This window comes from Aquila chrysaetos, chromosome 10 (genome assembly GCF_900496995.4).
Source record: "Aquila chrysaetos chrysaetos chromosome 10, bAquChr1.4, whole genome shotgun sequence".
In the NCBI taxonomy this organism is placed as follows: Eukaryota; Metazoa; Chordata; class Aves; order Accipitriformes; family Accipitridae; genus Aquila; species Aquila chrysaetos.
In genome coordinates this window covers 37,596,117-37,613,173 of record NC_044013.1, presented here as the reverse complement: position 1 = coordinate 37,613,173, position 17,057 = coordinate 37,596,117, and the positions used below count along the sequence as shown (strand labels likewise).

General features: G+C 62.4%; 1 protein-coding gene across 1 annotated transcript in view; it reads left to right on the top strand.

The window, feature by feature from the left end:
• Nucleotides 1-362: 362 nt before the first annotated feature.
• RTN4RL1 (reticulon 4 receptor like 1) overlaps nucleotides 363-17,057 on the top strand; it is a 30,865-nt gene continuing 14,170 nt past the window's right edge. Inside the window, exon 1 of the mRNA XM_030028823.1 lies at nucleotides 363-781. Coding sequence (XP_029884683.1) covers nucleotides 769-781 — 13 coding nt within the window. The 5' untranslated portion in view covers nucleotides 363-768. The remainder of the gene's footprint in view (nucleotides 782-17,057) is intronic.

Sequence of the window (17,057 nt, the reverse complement as noted above, 5' to 3'; positions counted from 1 at the left end):
GCCGGTGAGATACCGGGGCACCGAGGCGGGGAAGGGGGGGGACACGACGATGGAGCGGGGGTAACAAGCCGGTCCCGGGAGAACCGCAGAGCCCCGCGGGGTGTGTGTGGGGGGGGGGGGGGGGGGGGGGGCGGGCGGGGGGGGGGGGCAGCGCTGAGCCATGCCCCCCGGTGGGGCGGAGAGGGCCGGGGCGGGGGGGCGGCGCGGGGAACGGGGAGCAGCGGCACTTTCACGAACTGTCCACGGGAGGCGGGAGAGGCGGCGGCGGCGGTGGCGGAGGAGCGGGGGGGGGGGGGGGGGGGGGGCCCCGGCCGGGCTCGCCCAGCCCTGCCCAGCCCTGCCCGCCCCGTCGCTGCCCCGCCCCGCCCTGCCCAGCCCTGCCCGCCGCTGCAGGCAGCGCGGCACCGGCACCGGGCGCCCCTTTATAGGCTCGGCCCGAGGGGGGGGGGGGGCGGCGGCGGCCCCAGCCCCGAGGGGGCGGCTCCCCCCCCTAAAAAGCGGCGAGCGGGACGCGCGGCGGTGCAGAAGGCGCGGCCGGTGCTTCCCCCGGTGTTCCGGGGCCGGTGCCGCTGAGCGGCTCGGCCCGCCATGCCCCCGCGGGGGCCGTTCGTCCGGGCTCCGGCTCCGCGTTCCCGGTACAGCAGCAGAAGCAGCAGCCACCGCTGCCGCTACCGTTCGCCGCCGCCGCGCCCGCGGCTCTGAGCAACGCCGCCGCTGCCGCCGCCGCCGCCGCCGCCGCCGGGAGACCGCGCCCGCCCCGGTTCCAAGATGCTCCGCCAAGGTGAGCGCCGTACCGGGAGGGCACCGGGTACCGCGGGCACCGGGGCCGGTCCCGAAGTTTGTCACCCCGCCGAAGTTGGGGCCGCGCCGCCGGGCGTCCCCGTTCCCCCCCCCCCCCCCCCTCCTCCCGCCGCGTTACCGGCGCCGCTGCCGCCACCGAGGCTCGGGCAACCCCCCCCCCCCCCCCCCCCCGCCGGGGTCCCCGGGGAGAGGCACCGGTGGCGGACGGCGGGAGCGCAGCGCGGCGGGGAGGGGAGGGTGGGACCGGGAGGAGCGGGGAGGGGGGGGAGGCACGGCAGGCGCCGGGTCCCGCAGGACCGGGGACGCGGCGGATCCCGCGGGCACCGGGGTACGGCGGGTCCCGGAGGCAGCGGGGCTGCGGCGGGCGCGGGGGTGGAGAGTCGGTATTCGTCCCCCGGGGCGAGGGAATGGGAAACGGGGCTCACCGGGGGGACGCGGGGGGTTCGGCGGGGAAGTTGGGGCGAGCCGTCCCGTTCCGCCCCCCCGAGGAGATTCGCTCCGCTGTGACATCACGCTATTTCCATGGCAACCGTCTGGGACATCATAGGGGAGCTTTTTGACATCACAGCGAGAGGAGAAGCCGGGCCTCCCGGGGGGTCCGTGCCGGGGCAGGGAGGGGGGGGGGCAGGACCCCCAGTTCTGCTGCGCCTGGTCCAGTCCCGGGGAGATGCTGGGGACAGCGGTGCTGGGGGGGGGGGGGGACCCCCGCTGAACCCCCCCCTGCTCCCGTCCCGTACCCCGGGGAGGGGGCGACCGCACAGCCCCGGGCCCAGCCCTCGCCACCACCACCACCACATGCCCTTCTCCGGCGAGGCTCCGGCAGCGGGAGAAGGTGCCGACGCCACGCCTGCAGCCCCCCCCGCGTCGGGGCGCGGACCCCCGGACGGGGCAGAGCCCCCGCTGCCACCCCGGGAATTCTTTTCCCCACTGGGGGAAATGTCACCTTGCGACTGCGGGGCCTCGCGCTCGGATGTTCCTCTCTCCGGCTCCCGCCTCGGCTTTGTTCGGTGTATTAACCCAAGCGGGCTGGCGGTCTTTAGAATAAACCCCGAGCCCTCAGAGCAGCCCCGGTTCCCAGCCACGGTTCCCAATCCCGGTGCTGCCGGCTGAAGGAAAAGCATCATTCAGGCTGGGAAACCGGGAGCCCGAGGTGGAAGGCAGGCGGCAGGGCTGCCGGCAGGGTTGCATCCCACCAGGGGTAGCCTGTTAAGGTCAAGATGTACAGCTTTCATTTCTGGAGCTAGAAAAACAAAATGCAAATTGAAGAGCCTGTGGGCTAATGCAAAACCTATTCTTAAAGTTTTTGTCTTGTTAAGCAAGGAAATAGAGTGCCAAATAGGCTTTGTTAAGTGGCAGTCTAATTAATAATTTAAAATCTTGTAGCTGTCTTTCATTAGAATTTATCTGTACATCAACCACAAAATCAGTCAAACACACTCATTTATAAGTTAATGCCATTCCTGAATAATTCAACAGGCAGTTAGAGGAGGCCTCCATCCCGCCGACAGGCTCTCCCCTCCCCGTCTCGCCGTGGCCAGGTATCCCTGGGTGGGTGGGGGGTCCCGGTCCCCGGCATTTGCCCCAAGCGGGGTGCGGAGGGGACGCCCCACGTGGGGGGCGAGGGGAGATGGGGAGAGCCGCTGCCGGGGCGCGGGGCCAGGGCCAAACCCCTCCGTGGGGCTCGAGGGCGGCTGGTTTTACCGAGGGACGTGGCAGCACAAAGCTGCGCTGGTGGGAGGCAGCGCAGGCTGATGGTGGCACTGCCACCGCCTTTGGGCTCAGGGCTGGGGGACACTGCAGGGTTTGGGGGACCTGCAGGCGACGTCCCTGGGGGAAGCAGCTCCGTGTGCCCGCTCATGGGGGGGGGGACGGCTTCGCACACGGTGCCACGCGCGTCAAAGATGTTTGCCGCTGGAGGTTTGCGGCAGGACGGGCGGTGGCGTGGCCGGGGCAGCGCTGCGATGCCCGCGGACATTTTGGGTCTCCTGAGCCCCATGAGCTCCAGCAGCGGAGGCACTGGGCAGCCCCGGTGGGATTTGGGACAGATTTTGGGCACTGGGACATTATCGTTGGCGTGGCAGTGGGTGACAGCGCAGGGTGCAGGTCCAGCCCGGGCGATGGTGTCGGTGGGGCTGGTGCTGCACCGTGCACCCTGCCGGAGGTGGCCGCAGGCAGGAGTGCAACGCTGGCGACGCAGGAGAAAGAGATTTCCAGGTCAAGGATGACACCAAGGTCATGGGCAGCCACATCCCTGTCCCTGCCATCGCTCAGCCCATCGACGGGGCGTCCAGCCCCCGTCCCTCCCTGCAGGGGAGCAGCCGGTGGGCAGGGTGCGGGCGCGGGCTGGGCTGCGGTTCCTGCGCCGGGGAGCCGAGAGCCCAGAAACCTTTCTGCTTATAAAAGTTTAATTTCCTAAAGAGCTGAGAGGAAGCCACAAGCTCTCTGTGCCCAGCGAAGCAAGGGGGATGGTTGGGGGGGGGGGTCAGGATGCGGCCCAGGCTGTCCCTGCAGCAGTGCTGGGGGGGAACGAGGGGGGCTCGGGCAGGCGAGACCCGCTTGGACCTGGAGCCGGAACCGGGACGCGAAGGAGCCGTCGTCGTTCAGTGACCCGCGCTGATGGAGCCCGGCAGGGTCAGAGCTGCGGCCACGCTTGGCTAAATGTTATTCCCACCTTTCGCCTAAAGTGCTGCACCCGGCGCCCTGCGGTCCCATCTTGGTGCCCAAGGCTGCGGGTGACACTCCAGGTGGCCTCAAAGCGCTGCTCTAAAAAATACCAGTGAACCTGCCGGGGAAACATAAAAATATGCATTTTCCAGCATGATTTCACACCCATCTTTCCCTAAGGCACCTGGCGGTGCTAGAGCTGGCGGTGCAGGCCAGAGCTGGGCAGCGGGTCCCTGTGGTTTGCAGGATGAGGCCACGAGTGAGATGATATTGCCTCGGGGCTGGACAGGGACTCGGGCTGCTGGAAACGGCCGGAGCGCTGATGGGTTTTGGCTCTTGCTGCCAAAACCCTGTTTGGAGGCAAAAACCAGGCAGGGAAGCGTGGGAGCCCGGAGGGACATGGTGGTGGCCAGGTGTGGCCAGAGCCACCCCCCCGTTGGGGTGTCCCCAGCTCCCGGTGGTCCCCCCGGCCAGCCGCGGAGCAGCGTGGAGGCACTCCCCCTCCTTGCAGAGGAGTGACCCAGGACACGGCCGCTTCAGTCCCACGTCACTGGGGGCAGCCACCCATACCGCTCTGCCCCACATCGGGGCACCCGTGGGTGCCGCCGCTCCCCATCCCCACCCCAGGGAGCTGCTCCAGCCGCCTCCAAACAGCCGAAAACTCGGGCTTTGTTTGCAAAGTGCAATCCCAGGGCTTAGCCACGTTCGGTATAAACTCTGGTTATTAACGGCAGATTATGTCTTTAAAAGTGCTTTGGTGGAGCAGCAGGCAGGCGAGGCACCAGCACCTGAGCAATGGTGGCTGTCGTTTGGGTTCCCAGCGGGTTGGGATGGGCAAGGTGCCGTCCTGACCCGGCACCTGCCGAAAGAGCCTGGCGACCGATTTAAGAGCGGAGGGAGGCAACAAGTGGGAGGCCGGGAGGCTGCGGGGCAGAGCCGTGGGGCCGGGAGCGAGTGGGATGCTGGTGGGAGTCAGCGAGGAGGAGCCGGGGGGTCCGTGTGCCGACGTGGGCAGGGGGTGCAGGGCACGGCCCTGAGGCACTGCTGGGATGCAGGAGCACCCTTGTCCTCTCCGGCAAGGGTGCTCCTTCCCCGCTATTTTGGGTGACGCTGCCCAAGCCTAAGGGGGGATGAGCCGGCTTGGCCCCAGGTCCCTCCGCCAGCAGCGTGGCTGGTGCTGTCCCCGCTCCGGATGTCGACACCACGTCCCATCTCCCAAATTGAGGAAGCACCGATCCCCCGTACCATCCTTGCGGAACGGCATCACCATGGAAACCCACAGCCCTGCGCCTGCTGCCCGGCAATCGGGAGGGGGGACACTTTTAGGAATATTATTTTTACTGATGACAAATGATGGAGGCTCGGCGCTGATGGAGGAAACGCCTGCGCCCAAGCGCCGGGCATCGCCTGCCCTCCCCAGCGGCCGGTCTTTCTCCTGCCCGTTTTGCCGAGGGCAGGGCACGTGCCGATCGGGCAGCCGTGGCTCTGCCCGCGTGTTAAGTGCGGGCAGCGGCAAGCGGCAGATGCAGGACGGGGAGATGCGGGGGGCAATCTTCTTTGCGCAGATTAGGATTGGGGGGTTATTAAGCAGAAAATGCTCCATTTGGTGTAGAAAGCTCCTTTTCCTCTTTAACAGCACATGTGCCCACCGGCTGCTTGCTTCCCGGCGGTGCTGGCACAGCAACTCAGAGCCGGCACGGCAGCTCGGAGTCAGCCCGGCTTTGGTGAGCAGCTTCTTGTGATGCTTTTGCCTGGGCTGGTAGTGCCATGACTGCCCCGGTGACTCCCAGTGCCGAAAGCCGGTTGCACTGGGAGCCGTGTCTCTCCCCACCTCATGGCCGGCGGGATGGGACAGGAGTGGGTTTTGACCCCGGAGGGGTGATGGCAGAGTAGGCTGGGGGTCCGCGGTGGTCCATCCCATCCCGATGGTGCCTGGCCATGGGGAGAGCGTGGCGCCGGAGCCGGAGGGCATCGGAGATGCTCCACGTGCACCCCAAGTCCCAGCATCACTATCGCGCAGGGAGGCTGCGGCCGTTGTTTACCGGGGAGCAGCAGCAGGAGGGAATTTGGCTGCTGCACTGGCAGGGCTCCTTACGGAGGCAGCCCTGCAAGCGGAGGGGAGGTGCCAGCGGCTCTGCCAGCCCTGTGAGCTTGGGAACCGTTTTTTTTTTTTTTTTTTTTTTTTTCTCCAGCTGTGTTTGCACCAGCGTTTGCACTGGTTTACTTGGGGAAACCCCGGGCCTGTGGCCCACGCTGCCATCCGAGGGGTGCAAAGTCCGTCCTCGTGCATGAAGAATATCCCGGTGCTTTTTTTGGCCCTGTGACGAGCCCGGGGTGAGCTCTCATCCACAAGACCTTTGCCCGGCCAGGCATCAATGAGCACCTGGGCATGGGGATGCACTTGCGTGGGGCAGAGTCCCTCTGATCCCCCGGGTGTGAAGGCAGAAGGGGGCAAAGGCTGACGGCTGCATCCGCCACTGCCAGCTCCTGCTCCCCCCCCGAGCCCCCCTGCCTTCTCGCTGCCTGCAAATTCAGCAGCCCATGGGGTGCTGGATACGGCCACCCCCCGGGCAGCACACCGGAGCCGGGAGAGGGACCGGGATGATCCTCCCTCGGCAGGAATGTACCGGGGTGTTTGTGCTAACAAGCCCGGCGTATTATAATTTCAATGGAATTTAAAAAACAAAATAGTCCTCAGACAAACGGCTCCGCAGTGCCTCTGCCAGGGCCTAAGATCTGCTGCTATCTATTTTTTAATAATTGAGGGTAATAAATATGTATTTCTTTCTCCTTTCTCTCCGTACTCCGCAGCTTGTCAGCTCCCTGCGTCTCTCCTCTGATCAGACCCCATCTTTGCCGTGCGGAAAGAGAAAGAAAAAGGAAAAAAAAAGGGAAAAAAAAAAAAAAGAGAGGGGGGAAAAAAAAAAAAAAAGATCCTTTAAGCAAAAAGGATTAAAGCCTTGAAAGTAGGTCTGCCCGAGCCGCTCGGCTCTCCCTGCTCCCTGCCAGCCGCAGCCAGGGCAAGGGAGGGCTGTGCCGGGGCAAGAGGAACATTCCCAGGTGGCTGAATCCGGCCCCGAGGGGTGTTTGTGGGTGCAGAGCCTGGCTGGGCAGCGGCAAATCCCCCGGGAGCCAGGCTGCGGCTGGGCAGAGCCATCGGGCAACTTGGCGAACCGTTGTTCAGAGCCAGTTCTGCTTCGGCGGCAAATATTCCCCAGCGCTTTATTCCCTCTGGTTTTCGGATGGAGACGTTGGCCTGAAAATGAGGCGGGGGGGGGGGGTGTTGACAGGGCTGAGCGTGGGCCACGCTATGGGACCCCCCCCCTGGCCATGGGATGCTGGGGCGGAGGAGGCGCTGGTGTGAAGGAGGCGGCTATTTATAGCTTCCCTCAGCTTTTGTTCCTTTTCCAGTAGAGCTCCTCTCAAAATAGAAACAGCACCGGCTGCGCGGCCGCTCTCGGGGCCCAGCCTGGCTACGGGGGGCACCTCCCGGCCCGGGCTGGGGGGACACCCCCTGCCACAAGATGCCGTCGCGTTGGGTATCCCCCCGTCCTGCGTCCCTTGAGATGGGGCTGGCGTGGGATGGGGAGGGGGAGCCACCCTGCTGCAGCCCCCCCCCCCATGCTGGTGATGCCCATCCTGACCCTGGAAGGGGGATGAATGGCTCTGGGGGGGGGGGGAGCAGCTTTTTGGGGGGGACGGCCCCGGGTGCCCCTGGGGAGAGTGGGTGCAGCCCTTGGGAGCACCCTGGCAGGTTCCGTCCCCGTTTTGCAGCTCAGCTGTTGCCTCTGCTCTTCCCTCCCAGCATCCGACCAACCCCCCCCCCCCCCCATCTCTGATCAATATAGCTGGGAAAAACAAAACAAAACAAAGTAAATATTTAATACGATCCAGGGAGCCACGGTGAGCGCTCCCCCCGTCTGTCTCCTCCGCCAGCCGCTCGCAGCAGCTCCCTGGTCCTAATGAGCCTGAGTGCAGCAGGGATCGATGGCGAAGGCAACCTCCGCAGAGGGGTCAGGTCCGCCACGTCCCCCTCTCCGTGCTGCGCTGGAGCCGAGGCTTGGCCCCCCGTAGCCCCCCCAGGGCTGCCTGCCCTCCTCTTCCTCCTCCTGCCCTGCTTTTCCTCTCCTGTGTCCCCTTTGTCCTCTCCAGCTCCTGGGAGGGACGTGGGCTCCGCTGCTCCAGCGCAGCCATCCCTTGTCCTGCTGCCACATGGGACGCGAGCTGCGTCGGGCATCAGCCCCGGGCTGGGGGTTTCCGTAGGGATGCGGGATGGGCTGCCTGTAGGGCTGGATCCAACGCGGAAAGCCAGTGTCTGTCCCCGCACTTGGGGAGCAGCTTCCTCATGGATGGGGATGCGGAGCCGGGGGGGACCCCAGACACCCCCGGAGCTGGTACTGGCTTCCTAACCGGAACCAAGATGCTGTCCCCGCTCGTGGTGTGACCAGACCTGCTGCCTCCTCCTCCTCCTCGGCAGCCTCTTGCCCCCTTGCCTCGGTCCCCACTGGGGACCTGCATCCCCTTGTGTCCCTCAGAGACCTCGAGTGCTGACGCTGTTCGGAAAGTGCCAGTGCCAGGCGGCTAGCAGGCTGGCTCCGGCAATGCCAATGTGGGACCTGCCTCGTCGCGCTCCGGCTCCACGTGTTTTCCAAGTTTGGATGGTCCCTTTTGCTCCGGATGGTCCCTTTTGCTCCGGCGCCAATGCTGACAGAGGGGCACTCGCGAACGGGAGCTCCTAAATCGCCTGTTGCCCTGACGCAGCCAACCTCCGCTGGACAAAGTCCCTGTTGTGCCCCAAACCTGCATCGTAGATTTAGGAGGGGGGCTGAGCCGTGACCCCAGCCAGGCGTTCCATCGGATGGACCTGTGCATCACCGCGCGGCCTCATCCTGCCCTGGGCCGTGACTGGTTTCCTAGTGGGATGCAGAGATGACACGCTGGATGCAAAACTGAGGAGGAGCATCTGGCTGCGCTTCTCTGCCACCATAGCGCTTTGCAAACTGTTTTTCCGTGGAAAAGTCAATTGTCCTTGGTGGCGCCTGGGATGAACCCAGGGCTGAATGCTGTCCCTGGGATGGGACAAGAGGAACGGTGGCCCTGCCCGATGCCTCTCGTCCAACCCCGCCAGACCTCCCGCACCGCGAAGCCCCGGCCAGGCTGCGCCTGGGGATGGCGACTGGATTTACAGCTGGAAAACAACCTGGTGCACCCCGAGCACAGAGCGGGGAAGGTCCTTCCCTGGCAGCTTGGGGACTGTCTCATGTCTCCAGGGTGATACCGAACATCTTCCTGCAGCTCGGGGGGTCTCCGGGCAGGCAGAGGGGTGCAGAGGTGCCGGGGCAGGACTCCCCACGGGAAGCATGGCAGCAGCGGTGCGAGCCGGGACAGCGGCGTGGGTCCTGCGTCACAGACGCAGGCTTGTGGCAAGGTGCCGAGGAAGTTTTGCAGCAGCATTAGAAAATGTTGACATGTTTTTTGAAACAATTTCAGATCTGATATCTGCGCCAGATTGAGTTTGTAACCAGCTTTATTGTTTAAGCCTGCTGGGATTTCATCAAAGGCGTCTGCTGTTTACCCAGAACCATTTCATTGGAGAAAACAGCAAACAGACCTGCATTTCTATCTGATTTCACTTTTTCCTTTTCCTCCTGAATTTAAGTGCTTGTGAAAAGCATGGCTGATAAGGCAGAGCAATGTGGATAAATCCCGAGGACCGGCTCGGCAGAGGCTCCACCAGCTGCTCCGGGTTTATTAATAGTCCGAAGGCAGTTGCAGGACCGGCTGCCGGGCTGCCCTAGCTGGGTTTGGGATCTCCATCCCGGCAGGCTGAGCCGGGTCCTGGCTCCTCAGGATGCTGAAGGCCGGGGAGAGGATCCGTGTGGAGCTTTTTTACTGCTTTCAGTGCAACTTGAGATTTAAGCGATGAAGGAGCCGACGTCTGTCCCTCCTCAGGGAGCGGCAGTGACCCGGGTGAGCCATGTGCTCCGCAACAAGCCTGGCCAAAGCCAATGCACGCATGTGAAGCAGAGAAAGGTGAAGGAGAAACCAAACGAGAAAGGAAGGGGCCTGGTGTAAAGCACATTAATCCTCCTCGCATCTTGGTCCCGGGGGGCTGCAGCAGCTGCATGCCCGGCTCTGACTTCTGCCCATCGCTGACCTTGGAACCACGCTGGAGAGGAGGGCTGGGGGCTCGAGACAGGGCCCGAGAGGGTTTTACAAGGAGCTGACCTGGGGGCTGCAGCCCCCTCTGCCCCTGACTGCTCTGCCCCGGGCATCCTTCCCACGGCTGCTTCGCGGGTGCTCCTCATGGTCATCCATCACCAGCGTTGTCTTCTCCGGGGTTCGGCATCTTCCCCACTTGGGAATGGCCTAGGTGGCCGTCCCCACCTTCCCTGGCCTTTGGGACGGGGACACGACAGGCTGGGGTCGGCGGAGCGCACCCCCGCCGCCTTTTCCCGAGCCCCTTCGGCATCTCCCGGCCGCCCCGAGGGCCGGCGCTCCCTGGGTGGGTTGTGCCGGCGGCACCTCGCCGGCACTCCAAGGGCTTGTCTCTTCCATCGATCACACCTGCACGGTGACAATGTAATTTTTATCTCTGGTTGTTTATTTCTAGACAGAACTACTTGTAAATTCCGAGAAGAATATATATCCCCGTGCGTGACAGATCCAGCACACGGCGATTAATCTGCCCTCTTAAGACCTGAATGCAAAAGTGTCCCAATGTCACTCCTGGACAGGGTGTCGAGCCCCAGGGCAGCACTTTGGGGACATGCAGGGACCCGGTGGCAAAGCGTGCCCTGGTCCAGGCGATGCTCCCCTACTACTTATTGCACTCGCTATCAGCTCTGGTGGTCCCTGTCTGATGCTCGCAGCCGCTTTGGCTCTCCTGGCTCAGGCTCCAGCTCCTCTTTTTGGGAGGTTTATGCAAATAGGGCTTTTTTTTTTTTTTGGCCTTTTTTTTTTTTTTTTTTTTTTAATTCCTTGCCGCTGCTGCTCCTCCGTGCCCCAGATAGCAGAAGTGCTGAGGACAGGCGTTTGCGTCAGGTCCTGCGGCACCGGCGTCCCGGCCGGCCACCCGACCAAAGGGAGGAGGGATGCGGCGTGGGGATGTCCTGGGGGGAAAGGGGCAGAGAGCAGCTGGCAGAGGCCAAGGACGGAGAGGTGAAGGTCCTTTAATGGCCGGTACCTCGACACTGCGTTAGCGAGGATGGGCACCGGTGCCAGCGGGCGTAGGTCTGTCCCCAGCCCGAGCGTGGATCTGTCCCCAGCGAGGGGCAGAACGGGGATCGAGGTGTCAATCTGGGCTCTGCAGCAGCCCGCAGCCCCACTGGCAACACCCCCCCGTGCCATAAAGCCGCTTATTTACAACCTCCTACTTGGGAGCATCTGGGAAGCGAAGCGCGTCATTTCCAGAGAGAGCAAAATGCTGCATATTTCAGTGTCTTTTGAATTTTTTAGGTTTCCCTGAACTGTGCTAATGGGTTGGTGGTGGCGGGGGGGAAGCGAGGGCCCAGCCCAGCTCCCGGCCTGCCTTGCTGCTCCGCTGCGCGGCCATGACTGCATTGCTGCTCTTAAAATATTCAGTGCTGTTGGCCACAATTTCACAGCGGGTCAAAGCGCGCCGAGCCAGCAAGAAGGAGGGAAAGTGTGACAACAAGATTAACCCCGGCCCGGCAGGCCCCCTCCGTGCTCGGCAGGCTGAGCACGATGCGATGCAGCCGCCTCGTCCCGGGGGACGGGCAGCGAGGCCGGGGGGGGGGGGGGCCGCGGCACCCAAAATGCTTCTGGTCGCCCCATCTTGCTGCGTCCGTGGTGTCATCTCCAAAATGCTGTGAAGGGACAGCGGGAACGTCCCGAGTCCTGGCGGGAGGGCTGAGCATCCGCTGGGCTCCAGCATCTCCCCCAGGCAGGGGATGCTCCTCTCCTTGCTCCAAGCTGCTGCAAAGCCGGAGTCGTGCTGGGCGCCTTGCCTTGCCCTGGTTGTGCCGCTGGATGAAGGGCTGGGGATACCCCCCAGATCTTGGGGATGTTGTCGAGCGTCCTCAGAGCTTCTGCACCCCAAGACATCGTGGTTCCCAAGGCCTTGCACAACCATCAGTTAGGGCTAATGATGGAGCAGCAGATTGACGATGCAAAAGAGCACACGCTTGAACCTAGAGGGGATTGCGGATGGGGATTTAATAATCCTGCCATCGGCCTGGAGTTTGCTCTGCATTTTCTAGCTTGCCTGCCAGGCTTTTCTAAGAAAACTTCTGTGGCTGGGGGAAAAAAAATGAAGCAAAGCAGGTGGTCTGTGCCACTCATGCAAGGCAGGATGGTGGGAGGTGTCTGTGTACCGGCGTGGAGCCCAGGGTAGATGGGGGATGCTGCAACGGGCAGAAGTGTCCGTGCCAGGCTCAGCTCCGGGAGCCACGTGGTGTCCAGAGGCTGGAGACCTCCAGCAACCGCCCCCTCGCACGGGCTGCATGCCCTGGAGCTGGGCTATGCCGCATGGCCAGCTTGGCCGAGGCTTGGTCTTGTGTCTCCTGCACCTTCCTTGGCTTGTCGGTCCCGGGCCGTAACTTCGGAGCTCATCGACAGCGGCAGGGGTGATCTGCAAAGCCCTTCTCCTTGCATGCAAGCATGGCATCGTCTGCAGGCAGTGCTGCAGCTGGTGGATGCTCTCCTGGGGTTTTAAGGATGCTGTGGTTGAGTTACTGGGGTGTCCTCGGGGATCGGGGTCAGCCCCCAGCACCCCACCGACCTCCACGAACAAGAGGCAGCTGCTGGGTTGGGGGGTCTGGCAAGGAGCTGCCGGCACGGTGACCATCACCCATCCCGGGTGGCCACCTCCAGCCCAAAGGCAACCAGCCCCGTGGTGGCACTGCCCTGTGCCTGAGCATGCCCCGCTCGGCCCCATAATCTCCCTCCCCAAGCGTGCACGGGCATGTTGGCATCTCTGCTGCGGTCGGGGGCCGGTCCCCACGAGCCAGCCCCAGGGGTGCCCTCCCGCACCCTGCGCCGGTGACGAGCCGGGCTCTTCTCCCTAATTCTGCTTGATCCCTCTTAAAGCACCAGCAGATGTTCTCATTATCCATTTAAACATATAATCCTCCCCCGAATCCTGCTAAGCTCCTGGCCTCCCCGATACCTCGTGGCAGTGCGTTCCACAGGTTAATTATGCATTTTTAATTAATCACCAAGCGGAGAGTGACCCATGAATAAGGGACACGAAGCTCCAGCAGCTGGGAATAGTCGGCAAACCATCCCCAGGTGGAGCCGCGCCGGTGTCACGCTCTCCCTGAATAAGAAACCCGGCTCTAAAAATTCCTGGTTTGTGGATCTGATGTGACCGGAGGATGGGACAGAACTGTGCCCCACACAGATGGGACCCCCTGGCACCCCACGTCCACCACCAAAGGAGGAGGAACCATGTCCCTGCTGGAGCTGTCTGGGTTCCACCTGGGAGTGATGGAGCAAGTGTGGGGGGGAGGAGGAGCGAGGCAGAGAGGGAAAAAAAAAATCACATGTTGTTTTTAAAAGGCATTTTTGAGTGAATGCTGAATAGGGTTTGGGAAAATTGCCTTAAAGGCCTGTTCTCTGCAGGGACGGAGCTTTTCATGGAGCACGAGTATTTTGAAACTTAATTGCACATTTGCACGGGCTAGTGTTTTTATTTCTCTCAGGTCTCCGAGGTGGTCTTTGAAGATTGCTGTCTCTCTGTAATGGTTTTCTTTATCTCAAATAAATTCCGCACACCTGCGAGGTGGAGCTGCTTGAAAGAAATGATGTCGAAATTGGCTCTCGATTTAATAAATCTGCAAATGGAGCTGGGATGCAGAGAGGCGAGGTGGCTGGTGGGGCTGGCTGCGCCTCCTCCCCGCTCCCCACCTCTCCTCTCCCTTTCCCTCTCCTGCCCCCTCCATCAGCTCGCTTTCAGCCTCTCCACGGGCCGGGACAAGAGTGGGGCTGAGCGATGCGGGTCCAGATGCCGCCTTTCCCCGCCGGCAGCCGCTGCCGGCACGTCCGAGGGGGGTCCGGCTGAACGCCCTGCGGTACAGACCCCTCTAACACCCACCCGGCCACCTCCTCCGGCAACGCATTCCCCTGGCACAAACCAGCCCGTGCTTCCGAAACCGGTGGCAAAAGCTGCCGTCGAGCGTTCCATTTTGGAAGCAGAGCAAAGCACCGGAGAAATGCCTGCGGCACAGTTCAGCGGTGCCGGCTGTGCCGCTGCAGCAGGCAGAAACAAATCCCCAGGCGGCCGGGGCAGCGTGTGCCGGGCAGCCCCGGCTGTCAGGCGGAGAGGAATGGGCGGCCGTGGGAGTACACAGACAGGTTAATGGCAGCTGTGGATGCTGCACAATTGGATTTCGCCTCCTTGTTTCTTAAGGAATCAGCATCTCTCCCTTGCTCAGAAATCTGGCGGTCCCACTCCTCTCCCTGGGAGCCTCGGTGGAAAAGCACCCGTGGAAAGCACCCAAAAGGGCATTTAAAACCCTCCCTCCCCTCGCCGGGCTCCCCAGACACGAGGTTACCCGCCGAGGCCGTGCCACCTTCTGCACAAACTCCGGCTGCTCGCACTCGCTCCGCTTCAGGCGAACGAGATGCCGGGTGATTTTATTGCGTTGCTGGATTTTGTTCCACTCTGTTATTCGCCACGATTGAATTTGCTGCTGCGGAGGCAGGAGCCGTCCCAGCCAGAGCTCCTGTGCCGCCCTCACCGAGCCGGTGGGACAGCGACCTTGCCTCGGTATCTCGCTTAGCCCTTGGCTGGGTAATTCGGTGCCGGCGTGGGAGCTGGGTGTTCGTCTTCCTCCTGCCGAGCAGCCCGGCGTGGTCCGTCTCCCTTGCCTGAGCCAAATCCTCACTCTGCTCCACTTTTAATCGTTGACCTTGTAAATGCTTTCAGGGAAAGCATGCGCCTTCCCAGCTCCCTCTTTCTCACCCGATATGTCCCTCCGTCCTCATCTCTCTGAGTAGCTGTCGAAGTTCTGATGCCATGCGCATCACCATGGTGCCTGAACCCCTGGGCAGAGCAGAAACGCGTGTCCCCGTTATGCAAACCCTCCCCAAGTTTTAGTCATGCTCACCGGTTCACAGTGTCAGTTGGGAAATGGCACTTCATCTTTCTCTTTCCCTCCTTCTCGGACTTACATAAAAACCAGCTTGGACTCTCCTGAAATGGTGGTTTCTTGGCCCGTTTTCTCTTTGTGATGGAAGTTGGGTGGTGGCAGGGCTGGGAGCATCCCAGCATCCCACCTTTCAGTGCGAGTGGTCTTTGATCAGTGCAAACCCATGCAGTGGCACCGATGCCCCTGCTCCCCCCCCACCGGCACCGTGGCTGGACCAGACCCGGGACTGCATCTTCGTCGCACCCCCAGCGCTTAACGGAGACACGGAGCCGTTCCCGGTGTATTAGGAAACACAGCTGGGAGCTCCGCGAGCAGCCGGGGGGCAGAGCCGGCCGGGAAGGCTGCCAAAGCCTCGCTCTCTCCGTATCGACAGCGACGGCTCTTCTCCCCCACCGCCTGTGCCATCACCTCTGCCCCGTGATTGAATTAGGAGGCTGTAACCCATCTCCCTCCCGGCCCCGGTCCCCGCCGCGCCGGGCTCAGATGCTGAACTTGAGAGCCATAATTTAATAAGTCTCAGGCAGACAGCGCGCTTGGATAGCCGTCGGGATCTCTCGCCTCCTCCCTGCCCAGCGATGCGCTGATTTATGCTCCCAGGTGACAGCCAGGATTTTGCCCGGGATTTTTGGTCTGCCGGGAAGCATTGCTCTTTTCCCAAAGCGGGAAGCTCGTGGGGTGAGGACCGTACAGGCTGCGGTCGGTGCATGTTCGCCTGCGCGACCCTTCGTTAGGCTGGCCCTTCGTTTGGGGGAGGGAGAAGCGACGGAGAGTGGAGGGACCCAACGTCCTTACGGCAGCAGCTGCTCTTGGGCTTCCTGGGCGCAATGAGTTAAAAGTTGCAATTAGTAAAGTGCTGACTATGGGAAGGTGGGGTGGGAAGAGAGCAGCGCTAAATGAAACCTGAAAGGTTATTCCAATAAGTGGCAGCATGGTTTCCAGCTGTGCTTGCTTTCCTGGGAGCTGGGGGACGAGGGTTGGGATCCAGGGAAGGGCGAGAGATGCCAGGCGGGATGAGGGATGTTGCTCGAGGATGCTCAGGTGCCGGCAACGCCTGCAGCACAGAGGGGCTGCTCTGTGCCCTCGCCGGGAAAGCGACAGCTTGAGAAAATTTGGCAGGGGTTTCTCTGTAAGTGCTCCCAGAGGAAGCCCGTTGGAGGCCAGCAGAAGCTCAGCACTTACTGGAGTGAAAAATATGGCAGGGGAATCAAAGCGGGAGGGGGACAGGCCACTGCGCCCTAAGGATGCTCACCCCAGTGCCAAGCCAGGAGCGTGGTGGGGTGGGTGCTGCCCGTTCCACGGCCCCGGTGGCTCCTCCATGAGGGCCGAATGCTGCCGCAGGCATGGAGCCCGGTGCCCCCCCCGCATTTGCGTGGGGAGGGTTTTGGGGAGCGGTGTGAGCCACGCTGCTTTTGGCAGGGGATCCTTGTAGCGTGGCGAGTTGGCCGTCAGCCGCAGCGGGGGGCTGCAGGGGGGAGCGGAGCTGGGAGCCAGGCTGGAGAGGAGCTGGGCAGGGCGGGGGTTCCTGGGAAAGGCGTTTGTTCTTCCAGTTGAGCAGGCAGGAGCCCAGGCAAGCGGAGGCAGCCAGTGGTGGCCTCTCCCTGCCAGACGTAGCTGTTCCAGCTCTCCGCTGGTGCGACACCACGGTGCTATTATTAGACTCCAGTAGGTCTCGGTGGGTAGCTGTGAACTCCCCGATGCTTCCAGTAGCTTGGCAGATACCAGGGCAGAGCGGGATCTGCTGGCACTGGTGGGGACGAGAGGCCCTGGCGAACTCAGAGGGGGTGTGGGTGGCAGCGAGGGGTGGCAGAGCCCCCCCCGTCTTGGGGGCACGGGGAGCCGTGCGCCGCAGCCTGGGCTGGAGCTGGAGCAGCAAAAGGCAATTAGTTGTCTAACGAGAGGTTTGGCTGATGAGGAGGGCACGGAGCCCCTGGGAACACTCGGGGGGTCGGTGGTGGCCGGGAGAGATGCTGCCCCAGCAGAAATGGGGGATGCAGGGCTCTGCGTGAAGCCGCACCTAAAAACCACATCTGAATTTCACAGCATCGCTCTAAAATGGAAACACGATGTCCCCGGCACCGCCGTCCTCAGCAGGAGGCATGGGGGAAGCGCGGCGGGGCTGCGGCACACCAGGACACCCCATCCCGCGCCGGAGAAGGGCTGGCGCTGGGGAGACATGGCGTCTCCCGCTCCCATCCTCTCCCCCAGCCTGGTTTCCAAGCAGGAGTGTTTAAATGCCTTTTATGTTGTGACTCAAATGATGAAAGACCTGAAAATGGGACTAACAAAGACGAGTTGTACTTCAGAATAAAAAAACCCATGAAAGCAGCAGATGCTGTCATAGGAATAAATTGTATCAACAGCGATCAGATGGGAAGTGAAAAGTCAGAACGGAGTTGCTCCTTCTTTCCCGTTTCCAGAGAAAATTTCTGGGTCCATGAATTTAGCCAGAATCAGGTAGGATGAAAGGCTTTGTCTGAC